This window comes from Coturnix japonica, chromosome 6 (assembly GCF_001577835.2).
Source record: "Coturnix japonica isolate 7356 chromosome 6, Coturnix japonica 2.1, whole genome shotgun sequence".
NCBI classification, from domain to species: Eukaryota; Metazoa; Chordata; class Aves; order Galliformes; family Phasianidae; genus Coturnix; species Coturnix japonica.
Genome location: NC_029521.1, coordinates 9,599,815 through 9,620,956, shown reverse-complemented (window position 1 = coordinate 9,620,956; position 21,142 = coordinate 9,599,815). Strand labels below are relative to the sequence as shown.

The 21,142-nt window shown below is 46.6% G+C and overlaps 1 protein-coding gene across 6 annotated transcripts in view; it reads left to right on the top strand.

Annotated features, from left to right (window-relative positions):
* The window catches only part of MICU1 (mitochondrial calcium uptake 1), an 88,053-nt gene extending 66,969 nt beyond the window's left edge, over positions 1-21,084 (top strand). For all 6 annotated transcript variants that reach the window (XM_015866295.2, XM_015866299.2, XM_015866298.2 and 3 more), the window contains 4 exons: positions 8,628-8,765; positions 13,833-13,941; positions 19,452-19,541; positions 20,814-21,084. In XM_015866295.2, the coding sequence (XP_015721781.1) occupies positions 8,628-8,765; positions 13,833-13,941; positions 19,452-19,541; positions 20,814-20,974 (498 nt within the window). In that variant the 3' untranslated portion in view covers positions 20,975-21,084. The remainder of the gene's footprint in view (positions 1-8,627; positions 8,766-13,832; positions 13,942-19,451; positions 19,542-20,813) is intronic.
* Positions 21,085-21,142: the final 58 nt, after the last annotated feature.

Below are 21,142 nucleotides of genomic sequence, written 5' to 3'. Positions count from 1 at the left end.
GGTCTCTATGAACTGAACCTGAATTGATTCCCGTTTTTATTTAGAGTTTTACAAATCTAAGGAGCTGACTCAAGGACTAATGTTTTAATGAGGGCAATTGTCCAGCTAGTTGGCTTCATTTAACTGTTCATTAAAGCTGGCAGCATGGCTGTGCATTCGTAGGGGGAGTAGGCTGGTGGGGGGAAAAATGTTCTCAGTGGACTGGGAAGTGTTGGTTCTTCAGCTCCTCTACAAATTGAAAATCAATGAAATAATTTTTAAGGTTAAGAAACACAAGATGAAACTTGAAGGGAAGAGAACTAGAAATCGCTCTGTCCTCACTTGCCATTCTGCTCTGGTTTCCCACTGCCACTTTCTCTCCAGTGTCAGGCAGTGATCAGGCACTGAACTAATTTTTCTAACCCAGTGCTGGAGTTGTGTGGTTCATCCCCGGGTTCTCACTTTGCTCGGTGAGAAGCATTGGGATTTTCATTATTTTTTAGCTTCTTCATGCTTATTCTGCTCTTCCTGCAAGAGTTGGGTACTGATTTAGTTCACAGTGCTGTCAACCAGTTGTGTATCTTTCTGATAAATGTTAGTTGCCTTTCTAACAAGTAAACTGGGGACAGGACAAGGTACTGATGTCTTGGTAAGTAAGTGAATATGCACCTTTGAGCACTGTGCTGTGCTTAGCATTTATTTTATGATTTCAACTGAAAAATTAATCTGTCCAATGCTGATGAACTTGTTCTGCCAAACTTGTGGGTTTTTTTCCCTGAATTCATGATATTAAAGCACCCGATTTTCGTCTGTAGTTCTCACTGATTTAGGCAATGCAGACCTATTTCTGTCCTCCACATTATGTAACGTGGCCTCTCCTGCAATGCTTTTATCTCCTTTGGCATTACCTCAAACCTTCTCTCCTTGCTTTACATTTGATGGTTTTGTTCCTGGTGAAGTGGCTTTTCACACAGTGCCTAGTGGGTTCACATTGCTCCTCTTCCAAGGACTGCTCTAATGAACACAGCCACTTAAAGAATGTGGTAAGACAGATCCAGGCATATCAGCAGTTAGTACACTGGAGGATCAGGTTCTTTTTCTGGCTGTGGAGGTAGAATAGTGGGTTCAGGTGGTCAGAAACTTTCTCCTTACTGCTGGTGGTGTTTTTTTTCTGCTTACCAAAATATTCATGCAGAAACTTTCTGAGAACGATTAGGTCAGACAAAGCCCCAGACATTTTCTGTTCTGTTTGGGTGAAATTTCTGACAGCATGTTTAAATAACCGTGGCGGCTTTCTTCCCTTTTGCTTATTGTTTTGATTAAAGTACATTTTTCCATCACCTTGTGAGAACTCAGCAATCAGCTCAGCTGTGGAAGGAAAAGATGAGAAATGTAACCACAGCCAGAGGGCGAAGAGAAACTTTTAATGATTTGTTATAAGTTTTTATAGTTTGTCTGCTTCAATGGTTTCCCTGATATCTCACTGCTTTTCCCTATAGTCTTCCAGAGCAGGAAGTGCATGTAAAGTACTGCTGTTTCCTCCAGGAGAGGTATCAGTGCCAACTCTGCCTGTTGGAACTGGTGCCTGTTGGTGTGAGTGGAGCTGGAATCCTTTCTGTGTTGCAGGTTGATATTGATTAGTTAAGGCTGAGATGCTGGGGACCAACCCAGAAATGGGACAGGATCCTAAACAAGTACTCAGCTTTTTTTTAACCTCTTTCACATTCTGTTGTATTAGCGTCTTTGAAAAAGCTCCCTTTTCTCCTATCAGTGTCACAAAGGGTGATAAGTTTGAGTAAAAGGCAGTGCAGGTTCTTCAGCCAGTATGTTCCTTATGCAGTATTTGTATCAAATAGTGCTGTTTTTAGTGAGTGCTCTGAGTTAGGAAGATGAATAGTTCTTGACATTTCTGCTATTTGTGCTGGTAGTGTCTGTCCTAGACCTTTCCATGTCCTCGGTCCTCTTGGACTGAGAGCCCATGCATCTCTTCCATCCTACATTTTTGTTATTGTGTAAGTAGATGTAGGAAAGGTGCATTAATTCTTTGCTCTCCACATCTGCATCACCTCTTTGCACTCTGAAATGCCACCCCAAACCTGCTAAGAGCAGAGATTTAATCTCCATACTTACCTTTGTTATATTTCCCCAGTTCTCTACTGCCAGCAGTGAGGTACGTGCCTGTGGTGTCAAACCAGATCTGGAGCAGAGATGAAAGGCAGGATTCTGAAACTACAGCTGTGTCTAAATTGAAAATCCTGGCTTGTGTGTGCTGTTATGGGTGATATGAGATAGTCTGAGCAGCCGCTTTACCCTTTTCACTCCCTTTTCTCTGCTAAACTGATTTAATGTGCAGTTAACTTATTTTCTCTTGGTAAATTGAACTCCAAGGCCAAGCAGAAACAGCGTGAACTCCAGCGGGCAGTGGAAGAGCTATGTACTCATATCGTAATAAAACCGCGTGCATTGATTCCACAGCGACTTTTATTTGGATTTCCAGACTGTTGGGCTTGGTTACATGCAAACAGCCAATGGGTTTTGCTGCAGAGAGGTCAGGAGCTCGTTACATTTCTTAACTTTGCGTTTTCCTTATTCAGTGGGCACATGGGATGGAGGAGATCCTCTGCTCCTCGTGTCTGGGTACCAGGAGCATTGCCAAGGACACAAGTGACAGTGATGCAGTCAGGGCAGAGAGCAGCAGTGGGAGTTGGGCTCTTGGCTGGCAGAGCAGGAGCCAGGTGCTCTGTCTCATCTTGCTCTGCCCCCAGCAGCCGAGCGAATGCTTCTCTCTAATTCATCAGACATGAGTAAGACAGATTCCTCTCCTTTACATTTTTCTCATTTCATTCCCTCAACACTTGAAATTTCAAAATGCAGATCCTTTCAGAGCCAGCAAGAAGTTATTTTGATTCATGAGGATGAAGTTAAGGTACAGCCATCTTTATATAACCTTTTTTAATTGCTCATTAAAGCGTAACAAGTTGCGGGTGGCTGGAATTAATTTCTTCCCCTTGCAGGCAGTGGTTCTGTGCCAAGGCCAAAGAAGTGTCAAAAGAATCTAAAAAGCACTTGTTCTGCGGGGATTTCACTGCTGCTGACAGATGCACCTTTTTAACCTTGCTGCTACATATTCACTGAAGCTGCTCTCAGAGAGCAAGGGAAGAAGAGGGAAACCATTCAAAAGATGGGACTTTTCCTCTGTGAAAGTGGCTTACCTGCCCCCAGAACCATGTCCCCTTAGTGCCGCGACTGCATGTTAAGAGCAGTTGTTGTTTATTCATTATCCAGCTCTGGACTGACTTTCTTGGACAGCTTGATGTGCAAGGGTGGTGTTCAGAACAGCTGAAATGTGACTATTTTGGAGACCTCTGATCTTTCTAACTAAAAAGCATTTAGAATCTTCTGCCATGCTTTCTCTTCTGGCACCAACTTGGTGCTCTTGAGAGCATCGCTGCTTCCTCCCAGATCATTCTTCTTTTTTTTCTGGACAAATGGGCTTGCTGGGTTTTAGGAAGATGAACAGTGCTTTCCTTCTCTGTCAGTGTTGTATATGCAACTTGACAAGAGATCCTGGCAGCATGCTTCTTCAGAGCAGTAAACAGAACCAGTGCTGCAGCAGTTTGCAGATAAATAGTGCATTATGGCCTGTCCAATAAAGCTTTGAGCAAATACTACTTTAAAGAGTATCTGAATATTACCCCACAAATCATTATTTCCCAGATTCCTTTAGCCCCTTATTACACGCACTTTGCTGCCTTTCCAAACAGGTCACCTTTTTCAAGTACCCTCTTACTGACAGAATTAGCAATATTTCTGTTATTGATGCTTGTCTAACCAATATAAATAAGCTCAAAAATTATCCTCTACTTTCTTCTCTCCACCCAAAAGCCCTTGTAGATAAAGATTTTTTATCTTGATGTGTAATAAGAAGTGGCACACATACACTTCTTCCTTAGGTGCTTGCTCTGAGATTTTAGGGACACTGTGCATTGTTTGTTAGTTTTTCTAGGATAAGTCTTCCTAGCAATTTAACAGCTTGCTAAAATGCAGCTGGATTGGAATGCGTAATAGGGATAGGCACAACGTTGCTGGGGTGCCTGGCTGCAGTTCATTCACTTTTCAGAGATATCTGCATCAAACTGTAGAAGATTGGTTTAGGAGATTTCTGAAAAGTAAGGAAAAAACCCAATAACTTGAAAATGCTGACTCCTGCACCACACGAGTGCTGTGCTTTGTGCTTAATCTCCCTTTTAAGGCTGTGCAATGTGACTATGTTTCATAACCTTCCCTGGTGTTTACAGACCAGCTCAGTCATGCAGCAGCTCTCAGCAAGCCCTGTGTGGCTCAGGGTGCTGTAATTGTACTGTCACAGGGCAAGGCATTGCAATAGAGACATTCAAGACCCACCACAGACTGAGTGCATGGAGCTGCTGGAAGTGTTGCTGAGAGAAGTAAAACCAGAGGACTCCTGTGCCTGCTGGAGCTGGGAGCTCAAAGCCCTGTGAGATCTTCCATAAAAACAGCCAGGAATCCCCTGCCTCTACACCATTTTGCTGGTCTGATCTCCACCAGCATGACCTCTAAGTACGTTTGAGGGGTGCTGTATTTGTGCAAGGGTCATTCTGCAGCCAGCATTATTTTAATTACTATGGGAGTGCAGAACTCAGTCCATGGTGGTAGCAGCATGTGTGGGGCTTTCCTGGCTGCTTGACAATGAGGGATCTCTAGCAGCAAACCAGGGCTCAGTTTGTACTTTGGCATCTGGCTGTGGCCAGGCTGAGGCTGCAGAAGATGCTCTGTGCAGCTGGAGAGAAAGGAGACTTCTTGATAAACCACATTTTACATTGCAGTGTGTGAGGACTGATTTTGTTAAAGAAATGTGGAGGCTCTGTTTTTACATGGAGTTCTGGAAAACTGATGTAGACTTGGAGTTTTATACTGAAGGCAAAGGCTAAAAAATAATACAGTTTATATTGTTCTTGGTGATTTCTTTGTTGCCTGCTGTTTGCTCAGTCCTCTGGGACGCCTCCTGCTTCCACGGGAGTTAATTCACTTCTCTTGGAGCATACTGCAAATGATGGCAGATGCAAAGTGTGTGTGTACTTCCTTCCAGTCACAGCACTGAGCAGAACCAACCTTGGATCATGTTGACTCAAGACAGGAGTGCCCCAAGCTCTGCACTGCTGTCAGGAATCTGTTATTATTTTTTTATTTAGCTGGTCTTTACGGGATTGAATTTGGCATGCAGTTCGCAAACAGCTTGGAAGGTGTTGAAGAAAGTCAGAGCTGTGTTTTCATCAACACATCACAGCTGTGCATGTCCCTTTCATCACTGGGCAGGCGTTGAGGCTCTTGCTGATTTAGGTGGTGTGCATTTGGCTTTGGATTAAAAACCAAATGGCAACATCCACTGGACTTTGTCTGCAGGCTGCGTGTGGTGCTCAGCCATCCCTGACTGTCCTGAATTCCAGCACTCCCCTCAGGCAGTGCAGACATGGTGCTGCTTTGCACAGTTGGGTCTGCTGGCCACATTGCTGCTCCTTGCTTTGAAGTAGTTCCCGTTACTCACTGTTACTGGGGAGTCAGGATTTCAGCACTAGGGTTTTTAGGTAGAAATTCCCTGCACGTATCTTTCTAGCATTATTGCTTATGACAAATGTGTAGAGGAGGAGAGTGGGCTGACATGGTACCAGATCCTCCTCAGGGAAGGTTTCTCAAGTCTGACCTTTGTCTGAGTAAGATTTTTTTTTTTTAATATTTTTTAAATCACCGATATCTTAAAGTTTGCTGTCCATATCACTGCAGTGTTGGGGCTGAAAGCAGTATTGAAGCAGAGCAGGTAGCAGCAATGCAGCCCTGCCCTGAGACCTGCAGAGCCTGAGATCTGCAAGCAGTTCCTAGAGATGTGATGCTGCTGTGCCTCAAGCCCTTGGCTTAAACACTCATTCCTGTTTCCCCATTCTTGGTCAGAGCTGTGAACTCCTAACCCGTCAGGTGGATGGCTTGAGTTCTGGTGGCATTGGCCTTGTCCACTCCCTGTGCATGAGTGGACCCAAAGCAGGTTGTGCTGCCCACACCACGTGGCTTGCAGCCCTTGGAGCTGCCTCATTACCCAGCCACAAGCTCTGCAGCTGGTGGCAGCAGGAGGAGGAGGAGAGGAAACCAACTTCTGTGTGTAAGAAGTCCCAGCATTTTCCTGAACAAAGATGCTTTTAGTGGTGGTTCCTCTGAAGTGGCTCATGCTGGGTGCTTTTCAGGGGCTGCCATTTGAATTCCCCCAGAAACAGGTGGGGTGGGTTAGTCAAGACAGGCAGTGAAGTCTGGGAGCAGAGTGATTACGGGTCTGTCATTCTGTGGTGGATTCTTGCATTGCCTTTCAGTGAGGAGTTCTGCAATTAAGGGGATGTGGAAGCAGAGAAAACAGTCTCTTTATTTGCCTTCTGCTTTCTTCATTTGATGAAGCCTTTCCTGTATGCACCAAAGCAAAAGAGGGTAGGCGTAGTTATTCAGACTGAAAGCTATGTTTAACCTTATCATTAGAGATACATAAGAAGCTTCTTTTAAAGAAACATGGAGGTGTTTTTCACACCTAATTTTTTTGTGTGGGGTGAAAGAAGGATATTAAATGTATTTTTCAGCTTACAGGTAGGCTCTATAATGGCTGGTGTGGACATGGGCTGGCTGTATGGACCAGGCTAGGGAAGCTGCTCCAGGTTGGCTCTGGGACATCTGCTCTGGGCACTTCTGGCTGTACCCATTTCTTCCACTTTCCTCCCCTTTGGGGAGCACATTTGATTGTCCTGCATATCTCACCACCTTCTAGTGACTACCAGTACTGCCTAATGCATTTTAGGCTAATTTGAACAGCACCTCTGGTGACACTGGAGAGCACTGTGCCTCTATTAAGTCTTGCAGCCTTACTGTTGTGCACATGCAGAATCCACTGCTGGCACCAAGTGGTGGTGCCTGGAAGCTGTCTGGCAGCACTGGGCTTGCCAGGAGCTTGCCCAAGAAATAATGAAGTGTGCCTTCACTGTGCCTGCTGCCTGCCAGAGTGAGCCAGTGGCTCTGAAGTCTCGATTTGTAACTGGAAATACCCTGTTAATCACGCAGGAGAAAACACATGGTTGCTTCCCAACATGTAGCTGGAAGGGGCTGCTGCAGCTGAATTGTGTTTTTAGAAGCTGAAAACAAGGTTCTTCTCACGAATCATTTGAAGCGAAGCTTTGTGATAAAGAAACACTACTGGCAGCATATCAGAAAAAATATAGCAATTTACTGTCTCAGGAAATGTGTTTTGTTGGTGGCTTCTAGGAGTACAGAGCTTTGACTGATGCAGGAGTGCTGGCACTTGTGAAGCCCAGAAGTGGAAATGGGGATCACAGCAGCCCCTGCTGCACTCATCCTCTATTTTCCCACAAAGCATCGAGGCTTATTTTACAACCAACTTTTGTGTGGTTTGCTCAAACTTCTTTTTGTCTTCTCATTGAAATTTTTCTGTGTCTTCTATAAACAACGTCTTCTGCTCATCCCTCCCCCTGTTAACTTAAGTGTATTTGACACCAGCCGGAGGCAAGTTTTAAACTTCCTTCATCCTTTGCCATGCTGCTGCTTGGTGAATGGCTTTTTTTGCAGCTCAGTGGTGATTGTACTTGAGACTGGAGCCCAGCACACAGCAGCTGATCTGTAACAGTGGTGCTCGTCACTCCCCTCCTTGGCTGTCTCTGCAGTGTGCACCACGGTGTGTGAGTGAGCACAGTACCTGGCTGCCAACTATTGACTGGAGGCATCTGTGTTTTGGTTAAATGTTTCCATTTCCCCACATGTAAGTTGGTGGGAGCCACATTGTCACATCTCAGTGCAGAGCTAGATGCAGTGCTGCAGAAACTCTGGAAGCTGAGTCAAGGCTTTCCTGAGAAATTCGCTGCTTCAGAGGCAACTTGAGATCACAGGCAGAGCTGCTGCCTTTCATCCCCTGCTCCCACCTTGATCTCAGCTGGGTGCCTTGCTGGCTTTGTGCTAGCTGTGTAATTAAGCACAGGAAAGCGATTGAGGCAGGAATAGTTAACACAGCCACGTTATGTCAAATTAGCGTTACTCTTGTGCTAAATGAGTTGTTCCATAAGAGTTTAAAAATTAATTCCGTTGTTAATGTCATCCTCGGGCTTGTAATCAGCTGTACGTTTTCTGATATACTTCATGGAAATCAAGTAAGGGATTCCAAATGCTAAGATGTGTGAAACTGGAGTCTTGGAGCAGGTGGGAAGAAGCTGCTGCACCACCCACTTGTTCAGGTGTTTGTCCAAGATTGAAGCCCATGCAAAGAACACCTTAATGTTTTTTCTTGTCTGTCACTCCCTTGGGGACCTGTGGTCACAAGCTTAATTTCTTCAGGTTAAAATAATTGTCTTGTTTCTTCAAGTCCAATTCTACAAATAGCCTCCAATAAGGTGAAACTGGGAGGACTAGGTACGAAAACTTCTCAAGAAGTTGCCCATACAAGGAAATATTGATTCTGATGGAAACAGTCCTGGAGAAGCAACTAATCAAACGTGCTGGGGTTTCTTCTCTCAGCACGTCTGCTGTGCTGTTCATTTGTTATTACTGTACCTTTTTTAATCCCTCATTTTCACCTTCTTTTTTCCCTGCAGTTTGAGCGGCACGACCCGGTGGATGGGCGGATCACAGAGCGGCAGTTTGGCAGCATGCTGCTGGCCTACAGCGGGGTGCAGTCCAAGAAGCTGACGGTCATGCTGAAGCAGCTCAAGAAACACTTCCAAGATGGGGAGGTCAGTCGAATTTGGGAATGTGGGGGGGCAAAGGAGCAGGCAACCATCTTGCATCATGCTGAGAGATGCACTGGGCTCAGTGGGTACTCTTATAGAGGGAAACACACTGATGGTCTTTTTCACTGGTTTTCTAAACTGCACGTGGCTGAGTGATGCCTTGTGGCAGAGATGGATAAACTCCTGAGGTTTTCATGCACTTGTGAAGGGCTAGGGGCAAGAAATGACTTTACTAAGCAATAGGCTGACATGCAAAGCTCTATCCTTACGTAACAAGCCATCCTTGTCATCCAGAGAAAAGCAGCCTGGAGAGACATGCTGACTTTGCAGATGATGAATCCTCCCAAGCAGTAGGGAGATGCAGGAGGTGGGAGTGCAGTAATTGCGTCCTGATCAGAGTCTAGGCATCTCCTTACTGACACGATGCTGCACTTGACAAAACTTATGTTTAGAAAGCATCACTCTGGGTCTGAAGCCAGAATAAATACTGAAGATGTTCTCATACTTACTGGATTGACCTTGGTTTAATTAGCTGCTCTGGCTGGGCAGTTTATTATTTAGTTATGAACGTATGAGAAAAATAGTTTGAATTACTTATGATTTAGAAAGGAATAAGGCTGCATAACCTGCACCAGTTAATCTAGTGAGAGATCTTGGAATAAAAAATGCATGTAGGAAATTTTTGATCAGGTAAAGTGAGTATGGGGTGCTGCAATTCTTCAGTATTAGAATTTCATGTCTGCTTCCATAAGGTGGCGCTCCTCGGAGCGTTCCTTTGGGAGCTGAACAAGCAGTATCAAGTGAGTTTTCATCTCTCCCGGCACAGTGCAGAGGCACAGCAAGTTTGGGCATCCCTGAAGTGCCTCTCTCAAGTGGAACTTCTGCAGTCTCTGTATTTCAGAGACATCTCATTTGTCCTAACTCTGTGGGGGAGGCCTGAGCTCCAGTGCTTTCATGATACATTGTCTGTCACAGCAGACAATGCCCAAAAGCAGGAAGGAATTGCCTGTAAGTACCTGAACATTTCACTTCCCAAGCTGTTGGTCACTAGCTTAAATAAGTTCATTAGTGTTTCCAAGGGTGTGTTTTTTGAGTCCATTTATTGGATTTTTGAGCGAGACCCTGTGGGTTTTACTCCTCCAATGCTTCTGCTCCCCTTGAGTTTTAACAGCAATTATTTTATTTCTCGGGACAAATACTTTGTGACTGAGTGGCTGTCATGTCTGCGGAATAGAAAATATCAGCTCTATTGTTACACTCACAAGCCGCCGATTCTCTGCTGTGATTGTATATATATGTGGAACAGTAGCCGGGTGTATGAGAAATTAGTCAGAGGGAGTTATTTTTGGAAGGCTTCTTACAGCAGATGTTCCTTTCCTTCCATGTGTCAGTCAGAAACCTGACATCTGTGGCAGAGAAAGAACTTTCGTTTTTACCTTATTCCTCATCCCTAAGGCAGCCAGATTGTGTTTCTATTTGTAGGTAACAGACAGGTTCTGAGCAAGTCTCTTTATTTCTTCATTCCAGTAACTTGTAAGGGGGAAAAAAATATTTCCAAGAAACAGAATTGCTAGAAATCTTATAATTCCTCAGGCTGGGGGAGATGAAGCAACCAAATCCTGCAATAAGACAGCCCCTCAATTAACAAGATACACATTGATTTAAGAAGTAAAGGAAGAAGCCAAGGAGTGGCAGCTTCTTTACATAGGAGCAGGTAAACCTTCTAACCACCAGGATGCTCAAAGCCTGTGCTTATACAAGACAGACATGAGGCACCACGCTCATCTGTTTTGGCAGGTCTTAACTCACAGATAGCCCACCCCTGTGCCTAGCATTGCTGTGTCTTAGGTACAAGAGAACCTCTTCCTGAAAGTATTTGTTCTTCTGCTGGGGTGTTGCAGAGGACTGTATCCTTTGCAGGTTTGTGTGCAGTATTTCATGTCTATGTGTATTCATGTGCTTTTTACTGGAAAGCGCAGGTGCAGCTGTCAGTGTTTTTATGTTGCTTAAATTTTCCGATCCCATTAGAAATAGGACTGCCATGGCCAGAATCACATTAATTGCCTTTTGAGCTTCCCAACTAATTTATTCAGGGATGTGCTTGCAGAGTTGCCCTTGTGAATGAGTGTAGCATTAAGCTCTTCACTGGGAACAGCAGGAGCTCAGTGCTGGCAGTGCTTCTGCAACTGAGACATCTGCAGAGCCAGCAGCTGCTGTGTCGTGCTCTGTTTTGCTCCTTGCCCTGCTTTGCTCCTTGCCTGTGGAGAAGGAATGGAGCTGATGCTGTCCCATGCCCCCCTTTGTGTCGCAGTCCTCAAAGAGATGCTGAAGCCACTCGGCCTCTTCACCATTTGCCCTGCAATCATTTCCTGTCACCAAACAGCTTCTTTGTTACAGCAGCTTGATGTGAATGTTCCGAGGGAAGTTTTTCTCCAGATCCCTTCATTCCATGCTTTAAAAGTCACGTTAAGCCATTATCCACGTGGTTTACTAACCTGCTGCAATGTCACCAAAAGCAGCAGGAGCTGTCACTTGTTCCTTTCAAAGTGGGAATACAACAACTGGGGCAGTGTGGTGTGGGGAGGGGATGGCAGGAGCTGGACCATAACTGTGTTGCAAGCTTTTAATCCAGCATTACCTTGCAAATGTATTTTAACTCAAGTGCTTTCTGGTTAAATTGCCACACGTTGCCTACTGTGATTATCCATTCTGGGCTCGGTGCCCCTGCCAGCCCCAGATCATTGCAGCTGTGGCTGTAGGCAAATCTTTACCCCTCTTCTAACATTGTTGTTCTGTGTTCCTGCCTTTGGGAATGGTGTATTTTCCTGTATAATTGGTCACCTGCTCTCACTTCTGTTCTTGAAAAATCCCACTGCACTCTGCATACCTGAACTGCTCTGTGCACTCACTGGAGCTGCCGCTTTATGTATAATTGTTTATGATCCTCTCCCTTCAATTTTACTCACACAGCTGCTTTCTTCCTAGTAAAGGATTTGTGTTGTCTGCAGTATGTACAAGCAAGGCATTTGGTTTATATGTCCCTAACCACCAGGAAACCAAGCTGGCTATTCGGAAGCTGTTGATCCTGTTGATCCAGGTCATCTTCTGTACATGCTTCAGGGCTGTTGACTGCCTGTGGCTGTGCAGTGTAGTTTTGTGTTGAGATTGCATTTTCTTACTCTGATGACAGCAGAGCAAGGCAGAGAACAGGTGAAGGACCTGCACTGCGTGCCATTTCCCTATGAGCAAAAGGAGTGAAAATTCAGGTAGAAGCAGCAGAAAGCAGACACGGGTGGCAATGGCCCTGAGGAACAAAAGACAGAACCTTTGGTAGGCCTGTGTCTGGTCCTTCAGCAGTGACATGAGTGACTTACAGAGAGCGGAGCAGTGCTGACACACACAGTGAAGGAGGCAGATAAATCCCCATACCTGGCTGCTGGCTGATAGTGATCATTCATTGCTGTCAGCTTGTCAGCACAGTTCTGCACCTCTCCCGTTTTACAGAATTGGGAAGGTGTTAATGTTGCTGCCAGCCTCAGTGACAGAATTCATTAGTTGTTCAGTTCTTTAACACCAGCTGGATTTTTGCTGTGGAAATTCAGTATGTATGTCTCATGAAAGCTTGGATCAGTAGGGTGTTTCCAGTTGTCATTGCTAGAAAACAAAAGCAGTGACAAGGACCACAAGATTGTATGTAAGCAGGAAACTTTCTGTGCTGCTGGCTGAAACAACAGCAACCACCACAAGCTACTGAACAAGGGGCCACTTGGCATGAAGGGGAACTCTTCTTGGCCTCGACATCGGCCAGGAAAATGCTATGCTGGGATTCTGCTTACAGTGGTTGTTGGGGTACGTTGTGGCCATTGCCACAGCCAGTCAGAGCACGATGTCTCCTGCTGGCCTGAAAGTGGCTGTGCAGATCTTAGCTCCCGCAGGGTTTCTGAATTGCTGGTGCTCTGCTCAGTCACAAACACCCAGCAGGGAGGTGCTGGGATGAGTCGGTGTCTGGATTGCCAAGAACACTTCTCTTGTAGCTCAGCTGTACAAAGCAGGAGTCTTTGTGCTACCTTCTGCAAAAGCACCTGGTGTTTCCTTTTGCTGGGGCAGCATAATGTTTGACTGTGCCATATGGCTGTTAGCATACTGCTTGGGAAGCAGTGCCGGTACACATCTAAAGGAAGTCCTCTGTGCAGTGACTGGGGATTTATTTTTTTTAGGTGCATTGTCCACATCTGCACTTTGAAACCTCATCCTTTGTGGTCTGGATCCATGGATCCAGCACTGATAAACCCTGTTGCTGCAGCTGGTGCGCATGCTTTGCAGCTTGCATCAGCCATGCGCAGCCATATACTCAGTTACATGGAGGACAGGAACAAGCTGAAATACTTGAGTTGTTTACAGATTTGATTTTCTGCAGTTCTTTTTACAGTTCTCGAGTGTCTGCAGGAGAAGATGATTTTTTTTTTTTTAAAGTGCTTTATATTCAAAAAAAAGATGGATCACTTCTTCCCTGATTGGAAATTGTTGGGAGCAGCTTGAACAGGGTCACAGCACAACGTAGAAGTTTATATTTGGCAGCACCAGCTGCAATGTGTACTCTCTCATCCGGACTCTGAAGCTGTGCCATGCTATGCAGTTGTGGTTTCAGTATCTTGGTACATCTATCTCTCTGGCAGGAGGAGGCTGAGCCGGAACTCCTGTGACAGGCTGATTGATCACTGCAGGGAGGGAGCCAGGGTGGCTGTCCCTACTGGGATGGAGCACTAGCTCAGGCGGTCTGGAGGCTGCAGCTCTCAGTGCAGCCCTGCTCGAGGGGTCAATGCAGCTGAGCTGTGTTTTGCAGCCAAATGGAGCTAGGAGCTGAGCTTGCCACCAGCTGTTCTGCTTGTGTGCTGTGCAGGGAGATAGGGCAAGCAGACCCATCCTGCAGCGTCCTATAGCAAAGCTAGCTTAAGCACATCTCATACATGAACCTGCTTGTAGTGGTTTCCCAAATCTCAGCTGCAGGCTCATGCTGTTGAGTCACATTCTGCCTTTCCTGTCACTTAAGACCCTCTTTTTCCATTGTAGGGGCTGACATTTGAGGAGGTGGAGAACTTCTTCACTTTTCTGAAGAATATAAATGACGTGGACACGGCGTTGAGCTTTTACCACATGGCTGGAGCTTCACTTGATAAAGGTATTAAAGCTTAGGAGGCACACATGCTGTGAGCATGAGGCAACACGGCTTGCACCATGTAGTTGGGCTTAGGGTTGGCCAGCAAGCCCTGTCAGATGGATTAAACATGTCACAAAGCAGCAGCTCTTCCCTGTGATGAGAGGTTTAACTTGCTGCAGTGCATGTATAAACAGGGATTTGGGGTTTTATGCTTCTTCCATTTTAGATATAGAGTGGAAAAAATGCTGGAATGTATAGCCTAAATAGATCAGTAAGCTGTGATACAGATTTTCAACAGAACCATTCAAGTCAGATGCATACAGAGGCAAAGCAAACCCCTGAATATGTCACCAGCTCAACTACCTCAAGGTTTCTTTAACAGGACCAGTCTTGGGAGGGACACCTTTCCAGCTTTTTACAAACACTTGAAAAATTGTTGGAAATGACAAATGGTATTTTAAGAAGGTTTCTTGCAGGTTCTCTCCTGCAAAGGTCTTTGGGCTCTAACCAGCACTGGAGCTGGTGGTAGGCACTGCACCAACACCTGGTTCCTCTTTGCTTAAAATTAAGAGGCTTTGCTTAGAAAGAAGAGCCGCATGCTGCATTTCTGGTCTAAAATGTGCAGTAGTGTGTGGAAACGAGACAAGGGGAAACAGCCAGAAACTGGAGCATAGGAGATTCCACATGAATGTGTGGAACTTCTTTACACTGAGGATGATGGAGCACTGGAACAGGCTGCCCAGGGGGGTTGTGGAGTCTCCTTCTCTGGAGGTATTCAAGACCCACCTGGATGCCTACCTGTGTGACCTGGTGTAGGGAACCTGCTTTGGCAGGGGGGTTGGACTCGATCTCTGAAGGTCCCTTCCAGCCCCTACGATTCTGTGATTCTGTGAAAATCCAGGTAGTGGCACCTGAATCTGGGGCTTCACTGAGTTCCTGGGATGAGCACTGAAGTTTCTGTCCAGCATTTAAGTTTAATGGAAGCTCCTGTCTTCTAACAAGTTAAAGCAGCTGCAGAATCAGATGCTTCAGAAGCAAGCTGTTTGTCCAGCTGCTGAGGGAATGTTAGGGTACAAATAGGTTCTTAGGCAGTGGAATTGCCATAGGAGTCACATCTCTTCCTAAATGCAACAACTCTCCTCATTTCAGAATTTTTGGGGAATCATCTGTACTCTTTCCTTTAGATCACTGCATCTTAAGACTTAAAGTTAAAAGAACCAGATAGTTGTTGAGTTTTTTCCCCTCTAATTGGAAAGTAAAAATGAGCAAGAAGTACCTTACATGAAATATGGATGTGTTGCTGCTGCGCAGAGCCCTATCTGCAGTGTGGTGATAATAGCCAGGCAAATCCAATTTTCTCAGCATCTACAGTAAATTAGCAATTGCCCAGTCACAAAATATGTATTTGTGGAGTACTTAGGTTCACGTGCAGTTGGTAAATCAGTGTGATTACTGTTTAATTACATACAATTAATGAGCTTGTGCTGGAGCTACAGCCGTTGATCAAGTCTTTTGGCTGAAGGAAGAAGCCATGGGAGGCTTTATGCTGCTGTGTTCTGCCAGGAGTCTTCCAGGTCTGCTGCCAGGAGCTTGCAGGGCTGGAAAGCCATAGGGAGAGGTCTGGTTGAAGCTGACACTGTGCAAAGAGGAGAGGAGTGGAAAAAGCCTTCAAGTGTGGGTGCTCCAGAAGTGTCAGCCACGACCCCTTTGCCATTCATGAGTTCAAGCCCTTCCTGCCTTGGCAGGAGAGCTGTGCTGCTGTGTCATGGTTTTATGGTTTTTGGTTCCCCTCTTTGTCTGTGTCTGGCAGGTGGCACGAGTTACCCCTCTCCTCCATCTGCACTGCCCAGCCCAGAGATGCTCCTGTGAGTTGTGACAGGATGCACCAGGAAGGTTTTACTGCAGCTTTAATGAAGATGCAAATCAACCTACAGCAGTATGCCTGGGTTTTGCAGCAGGAATCTGTGTGCTTGCACACCTAAATTGTCTGCATGCAACATGTTTCCCATATGCATGCTCATCCTCACCTCATCTGGATATTACACCCACAAATCAAATCAGCAATAAGTGGACTGCATCTCCTCCGAAAGTCAAGTTCTTAAAGGGTTGCTTATTAAAAAGCAACAAATATAAGAATTGCTCATCCTTGAGAGGAGCAAAAGGACAGATTGTGTCCTTGCTGCTGACCTCAGGCAGGAGAGTGGCTGGTAGGTTCTAGAAGTGCTGCTTAATGTGAAACAGGAAAAATGGGTGGCACCAAACAGCCATAGCTGGGCAACTCCTTTTTGGTGTTGAGGAAGCCTCTTCTAATGAGGATGATAAAGCTGACCCACTAACATGGAGATTCCTCATTTGTCCTTCTCTGGTTCCTCTGAGAACACGTAACTATCATTCTTTCAAATCACAGACAAACATTACTGAGCAGACAGCCCCAGGCAGTTTGTTGGGGCATGCAGCTGGCAGCAGGCTGGCACAGGATTCATTGGTGAGTCTCCTTTTGAGGCAAGGGTGTGAGCTGCACTTCCTTGGCTCCATCCACAGCCAGTCTATCTGAGCAGCAAACCTGCTGGCAGCGGTAGTGCTGTTGTATGGCTGTCCTGCATCTTAGGGCAGGACTCAGTGCCTTTGAGCAACTTGCAAAGAGGCAAGAGGAAGTTCTATCCTTCAGCAATAGGAGGAAATAGAGCCTTCCAGTCCAGTGAGATAGAACATCTGTCTGTTGTTATTTTGACCAAATGATTGATCTCAAGACAGAGAGAAAAGTGACATTTGCCATCTGCCCGGGCTCTGGCACGGTCCTGCCACACACAACCCTGTGTCTTGAGCGCATTGTGAGGCATTGCTCAGTGTGATCCTGTCATGAGCTAACCCTGCATGAAATGCTCCAATGGCTGGTTAAAGGAGCTGGAGTAAAGCTACAGCACTTGAAATCTTATAAGAAAAATAATTTTCAAGATATAAAAGTAGAACTAATATTTGATAACGTAAAATCCTGGAGACATTCCTGCATATAGACTGATGAAGCTATCACTAAATCCAAACTGGGAAAAGGCTGTTTGATGCAATGTTTCCCCAGACAGCACCTGTTTCATTTTCTAAAACAGGAAAGAAATGACATGCATAGATTCACTTTACTTTTATGTACCTCACTGAGACACCCTGTGGGCTGGGGCACCTGCAGCAGAGGAATGTGGGGTCAGAGCTTGAGCTGGCACCTCTCAAGGTTTGTGTTTGAAAGGAGCTGAAGGATGCTGGGCTTTGAGCAACCTGGCCTAGTGGGAGGTGTCCCTGCCTCTGGTAGGAGGGTTGGAACTAAATGACCTTAAAGATGCCTTCCAACCCAAACAACTCTGTGGTTCTATTACGGCATTCAGCATTGCTGTTTGAGGAAATACAGACTAGAATAGGCTCCCCAAGGACGTGGTTGAGTCACTATCCCTGAAAGTGTATAAAATCTGTTTGGATGTGGTGCTCTGGGACATGATTTAGCGGTGGGTTAGAGTTAGGGTAGTATGGTTTGGTTGCAGTTGGACTTGATGATCTCTAAGGTCTTTTCCAACCTGAGCAATTCTATGATTCTCTGCTTCTGCTGTTGGAGGTGATTGGTCTTGGATATGTGGTGGCTTTCAGCACTTAAAGCCTCTCTCCTTCCCTAAGCCAAGGTGTGCTGATACGTAGAGAAAATGAAACTGAGAAATAAGTGTAGATAAACTTTTTTGGTGGTGCTTTTTTTTTTTTTTTTTTTTTTCCAAACCAGTGTTGCTGCTTTTTCCTTGAGCTTTTCACATTTCTGAACGTGCTCAATCGAGCTTGAGCACTTAACCCAACCCCGTGGTCCCAGTGAAGGTCTCTGAACAGCCTTAGGCCCTCTGTTTACCAGGATGATACGAGTGAGGAGGCTTCCTTGGCAACTGTTTGTTCCAGGTGTGCTGCAGAACATGGGGGCTCCTGCTTCTGTGCTTGCAAAGGAAGCACATGAAGATGAGAACTGACCCCTGCACCACTGCCAGAGACTTATATTGTACCTGTGCAAACTATTCTGTTTGGTATGTGTGATACCATTAGAATAGCAAAGCTGCGTGAGAGCTGTGATGTGCTGTGGCTGGTGAGAGGGTTTTGCTCTAAGGGCAGTTCACTTCTAGGGCTGCTTGCTGCTTTCTTTCTTAGGTTGGATATTACAAAACATTCCATCTCTGAAAATATGGTGATGCATGGGCACAGGCTGCCCAGGGAGGTGGGGGAGTCTGTTTCCCTGGAGGTGTTACATGGCCATGGAGATGTGGCACTGAGGGACGTGGGCATGTGGGGGTGGATGAGCTGATGAGAAGGCTTTTCTAACCTTACGATTCTGTAATTCTCCCTGTGACTTCTCCCTCATGTTGTTCAGTGCAGGAGAGCACATGAGACAATGTTGATTTGTCCCACAGGCCACAGCCTCCTTACAGGAAACTATAAGGAGCTCTACCCTTTTTGCCATGCTCTTCTGCTGCAGCTCCCAGTGCTGCAGCTGAGTTATTCCAGAGGTTCAGCAGAGCAGATGGGCAGCTTGCTGTGACCTTGCCCTCAGCTGCTGGGGCAGGAAAGCAGAGGGCAGGTCAGCAAAGAACAGCAGTTCTGTAGAGAAGGCATTGTGTGAGGGTCTGGAGATGTGGCTGGCATCAGCCTGAGGCAGCGTGACATAATCTAATTATACCACGTTCTCCTGTGCCTCTGACCTGGCAGGCACCGGCCCTTGCTGAAAGATTTATGGTATTATTCCTTTCCTGAAGGAGGGAGAAGCTGAAGTCAGCTTGGGAATTTAATTACAGTTTGTGAGCATTTGATGTCAGTGCAAGTTAATTAAATCCTGGACCATTAACACTCCTCTTTGTAAGGCTGAGGAATGCCATCACCTGGGTTTGTTCATTTGACCACATCACATCTTGGGGGCTAAAAGTAATTTGGGTTTTCTTCAGCGGTGACTTGGAAACAGCTTTATTCCGGTAATGATGAACAGGATTCCCTGCAAACACCGCTCACTGCTCTGCTTTAGCTTCAAGGGCCAGTTCACTTTGGTGGAGTGCCACAGAGCTGCTGTGCAACTGGTTGGAAAGCAGCTTTTAAAAATATAGAGATGAAGCTGAGCTTTGAGTAGCTCTCACCCTTGCTGCAAGGTTTCCTCCCAAGGCACCGTTTGAATGTACATCACGGTGATGCATCGCAAAATGAAATCACTTCTGATGGGATCCTTCAGTCATTCACATTGGGTTTCAGTTCAGCCGAGTGAAGGGTAAATGCAGATACACTTGTGCAAAGCTCTTCCATTGCATCGAGAACAGAGTGCTTCAGCCTCAACAAATGGTGCTGAGCAGGCAGTCAGGGAGGCACTAATATATGTCGGAAATGACTAAACCAGACCTGTGAGTCGTAGCAAAATGAACTGCATAAACCTGCACTGAATCTGGCTGCTAAAATACGAGAGTTTTCTGCCTGTCTCAGTGTCAGCCATGGGTGCTGGTGTCCTGCTAACCATGTGAATTCCTCTCTTGCAGTGACGATGCAGCAGGTGGCCAGGACGGTGGCGAAGGTGGAGCTGTCAGACCATGTGTGTGATGTGGTGTTTGCGCTCTTCGACTGCGACGGTGAGTGACTGACTGTCCTATGAACACTGCTGGCTGCAGCCATGTGGGTGAGAGCTGAACCAGGGCTCATGGTTATGCAAGGAGAAGGTTACCAGTGTGGGAACTGCCCAGTGCTTTGCTCAGGGTTTTTCTGTGCTGGCAGATGTTTGTTTTGTGCTGAGCTCTGCTGTGTGGCCATAGGTCTCTAGCTGCCTTTCTGGGAAGGGTGTCCAATCATGCACAGCTTCCAGTGCATTGATCTTAAAGCATCACATGTAGAAGTGTTGGCCGCAGGCTGGCTGCAGTGGGAAGCAGCTTATCTCTTTCTCACCAGATTGATGTACTCAAGAAAATGAGCGGTTGTGTTGTAGTGTTGGAAATCAGCCGATCTGGTGCTTTGTAGCTCCAAAGCCCTCTACAAATGCCAGCCTAGCTACTTCATGGCAGCTCTGTGCCTTGCAGTAAGCTTGGTGCTGCACCTGCAGGCAAACAGTTTGGGGTGGCAAATGCCTCCATGCCCCACTGCAGCCATCGTGGGCTGATGTAATGGGAGTCAGCGGAATTGTTGATCTCACCCTGAGATCAAGATACTTCAGACAGTACCTCCTGCATTGGATGTACTGGTTGAGGCCCTTGGGCGATAACCACTTGTGCAGGAGGGCTGCAAGCACCACTACAGAGAAACACAAATCAATCTGGCAGGATCTTCCCAAAAAAACATGGATCGCAGGCCATGGCTGCCATTGCCTCAGTGGCATTTGGCATTTTACACCCACAGATGGGCATAGCAAGCTTCAGAGCAGCCTTTGAAATGCGTTGATGAAAGCAAGAGGAATGTGCTCTTGGATTGGAAGAAGTAAAATCCTGCATTTGTCCAAACTTACAGCATCCCAACCAGAGCCCTTCCTGGTTCCCTGCTGCTGCAGCCTCCTGCTGGGATGCAGTGGCAGCTGAGCATGGCCAGGCTGCCGCCTGCTGATCGAAATAGGGACACAGAAAGTGCCGTGTGTTGCTCTGCCTCTTGGCTGCGGTTCCTCTGGGCTTCAGCTCCACCTGCTGCCGTGCACCACTCAGTGCTGCACCTGCTTTATTTCCCTCTGTGCTTCAGCGTCGTTTCCCAATCACATCCTCAAAGCAGATGCTCAGCCTGCAGTAAGCCAAAGGGCACCCGAACGTTCTCCATTGGCATCCTCTTGTAGGAGGATCTGCTGCATGGTCAGACAGCAGATAGCAAAGCTTTGGGGGGAAAGGGGGGTGGCTCCACGTGTTCCTAAGGCGTTCCTGTCCTTGCAGGGAACGGCGAGCTGAGCAACAAGGAGTTCGTGGCCATCATGAAGCAGCGGCTGATGCGGGGCCTGGAGAAGCCCAAGGACATGGGCTTCACGCGGCTGATGCGCGCCATGTGGAAGTGCGCCCAGGAGACGGCCTGGGACTTCACCCTGCCCCGGCCCTAACGGGGCTGGGACGTGCTGCTGCCCGTGTGTGTGTTGCAGTGTCGGGCCGTTCGGTGCTGCGTTGCCCTGTACCCGCTGTACTTTATCTGCCATTACAGCGCTGCGCTCCACGCCGTGTCGTGTGGCTGCAATACCGCGGGGGGCGGGGGCGGAGGGGGGCCGGGCTCG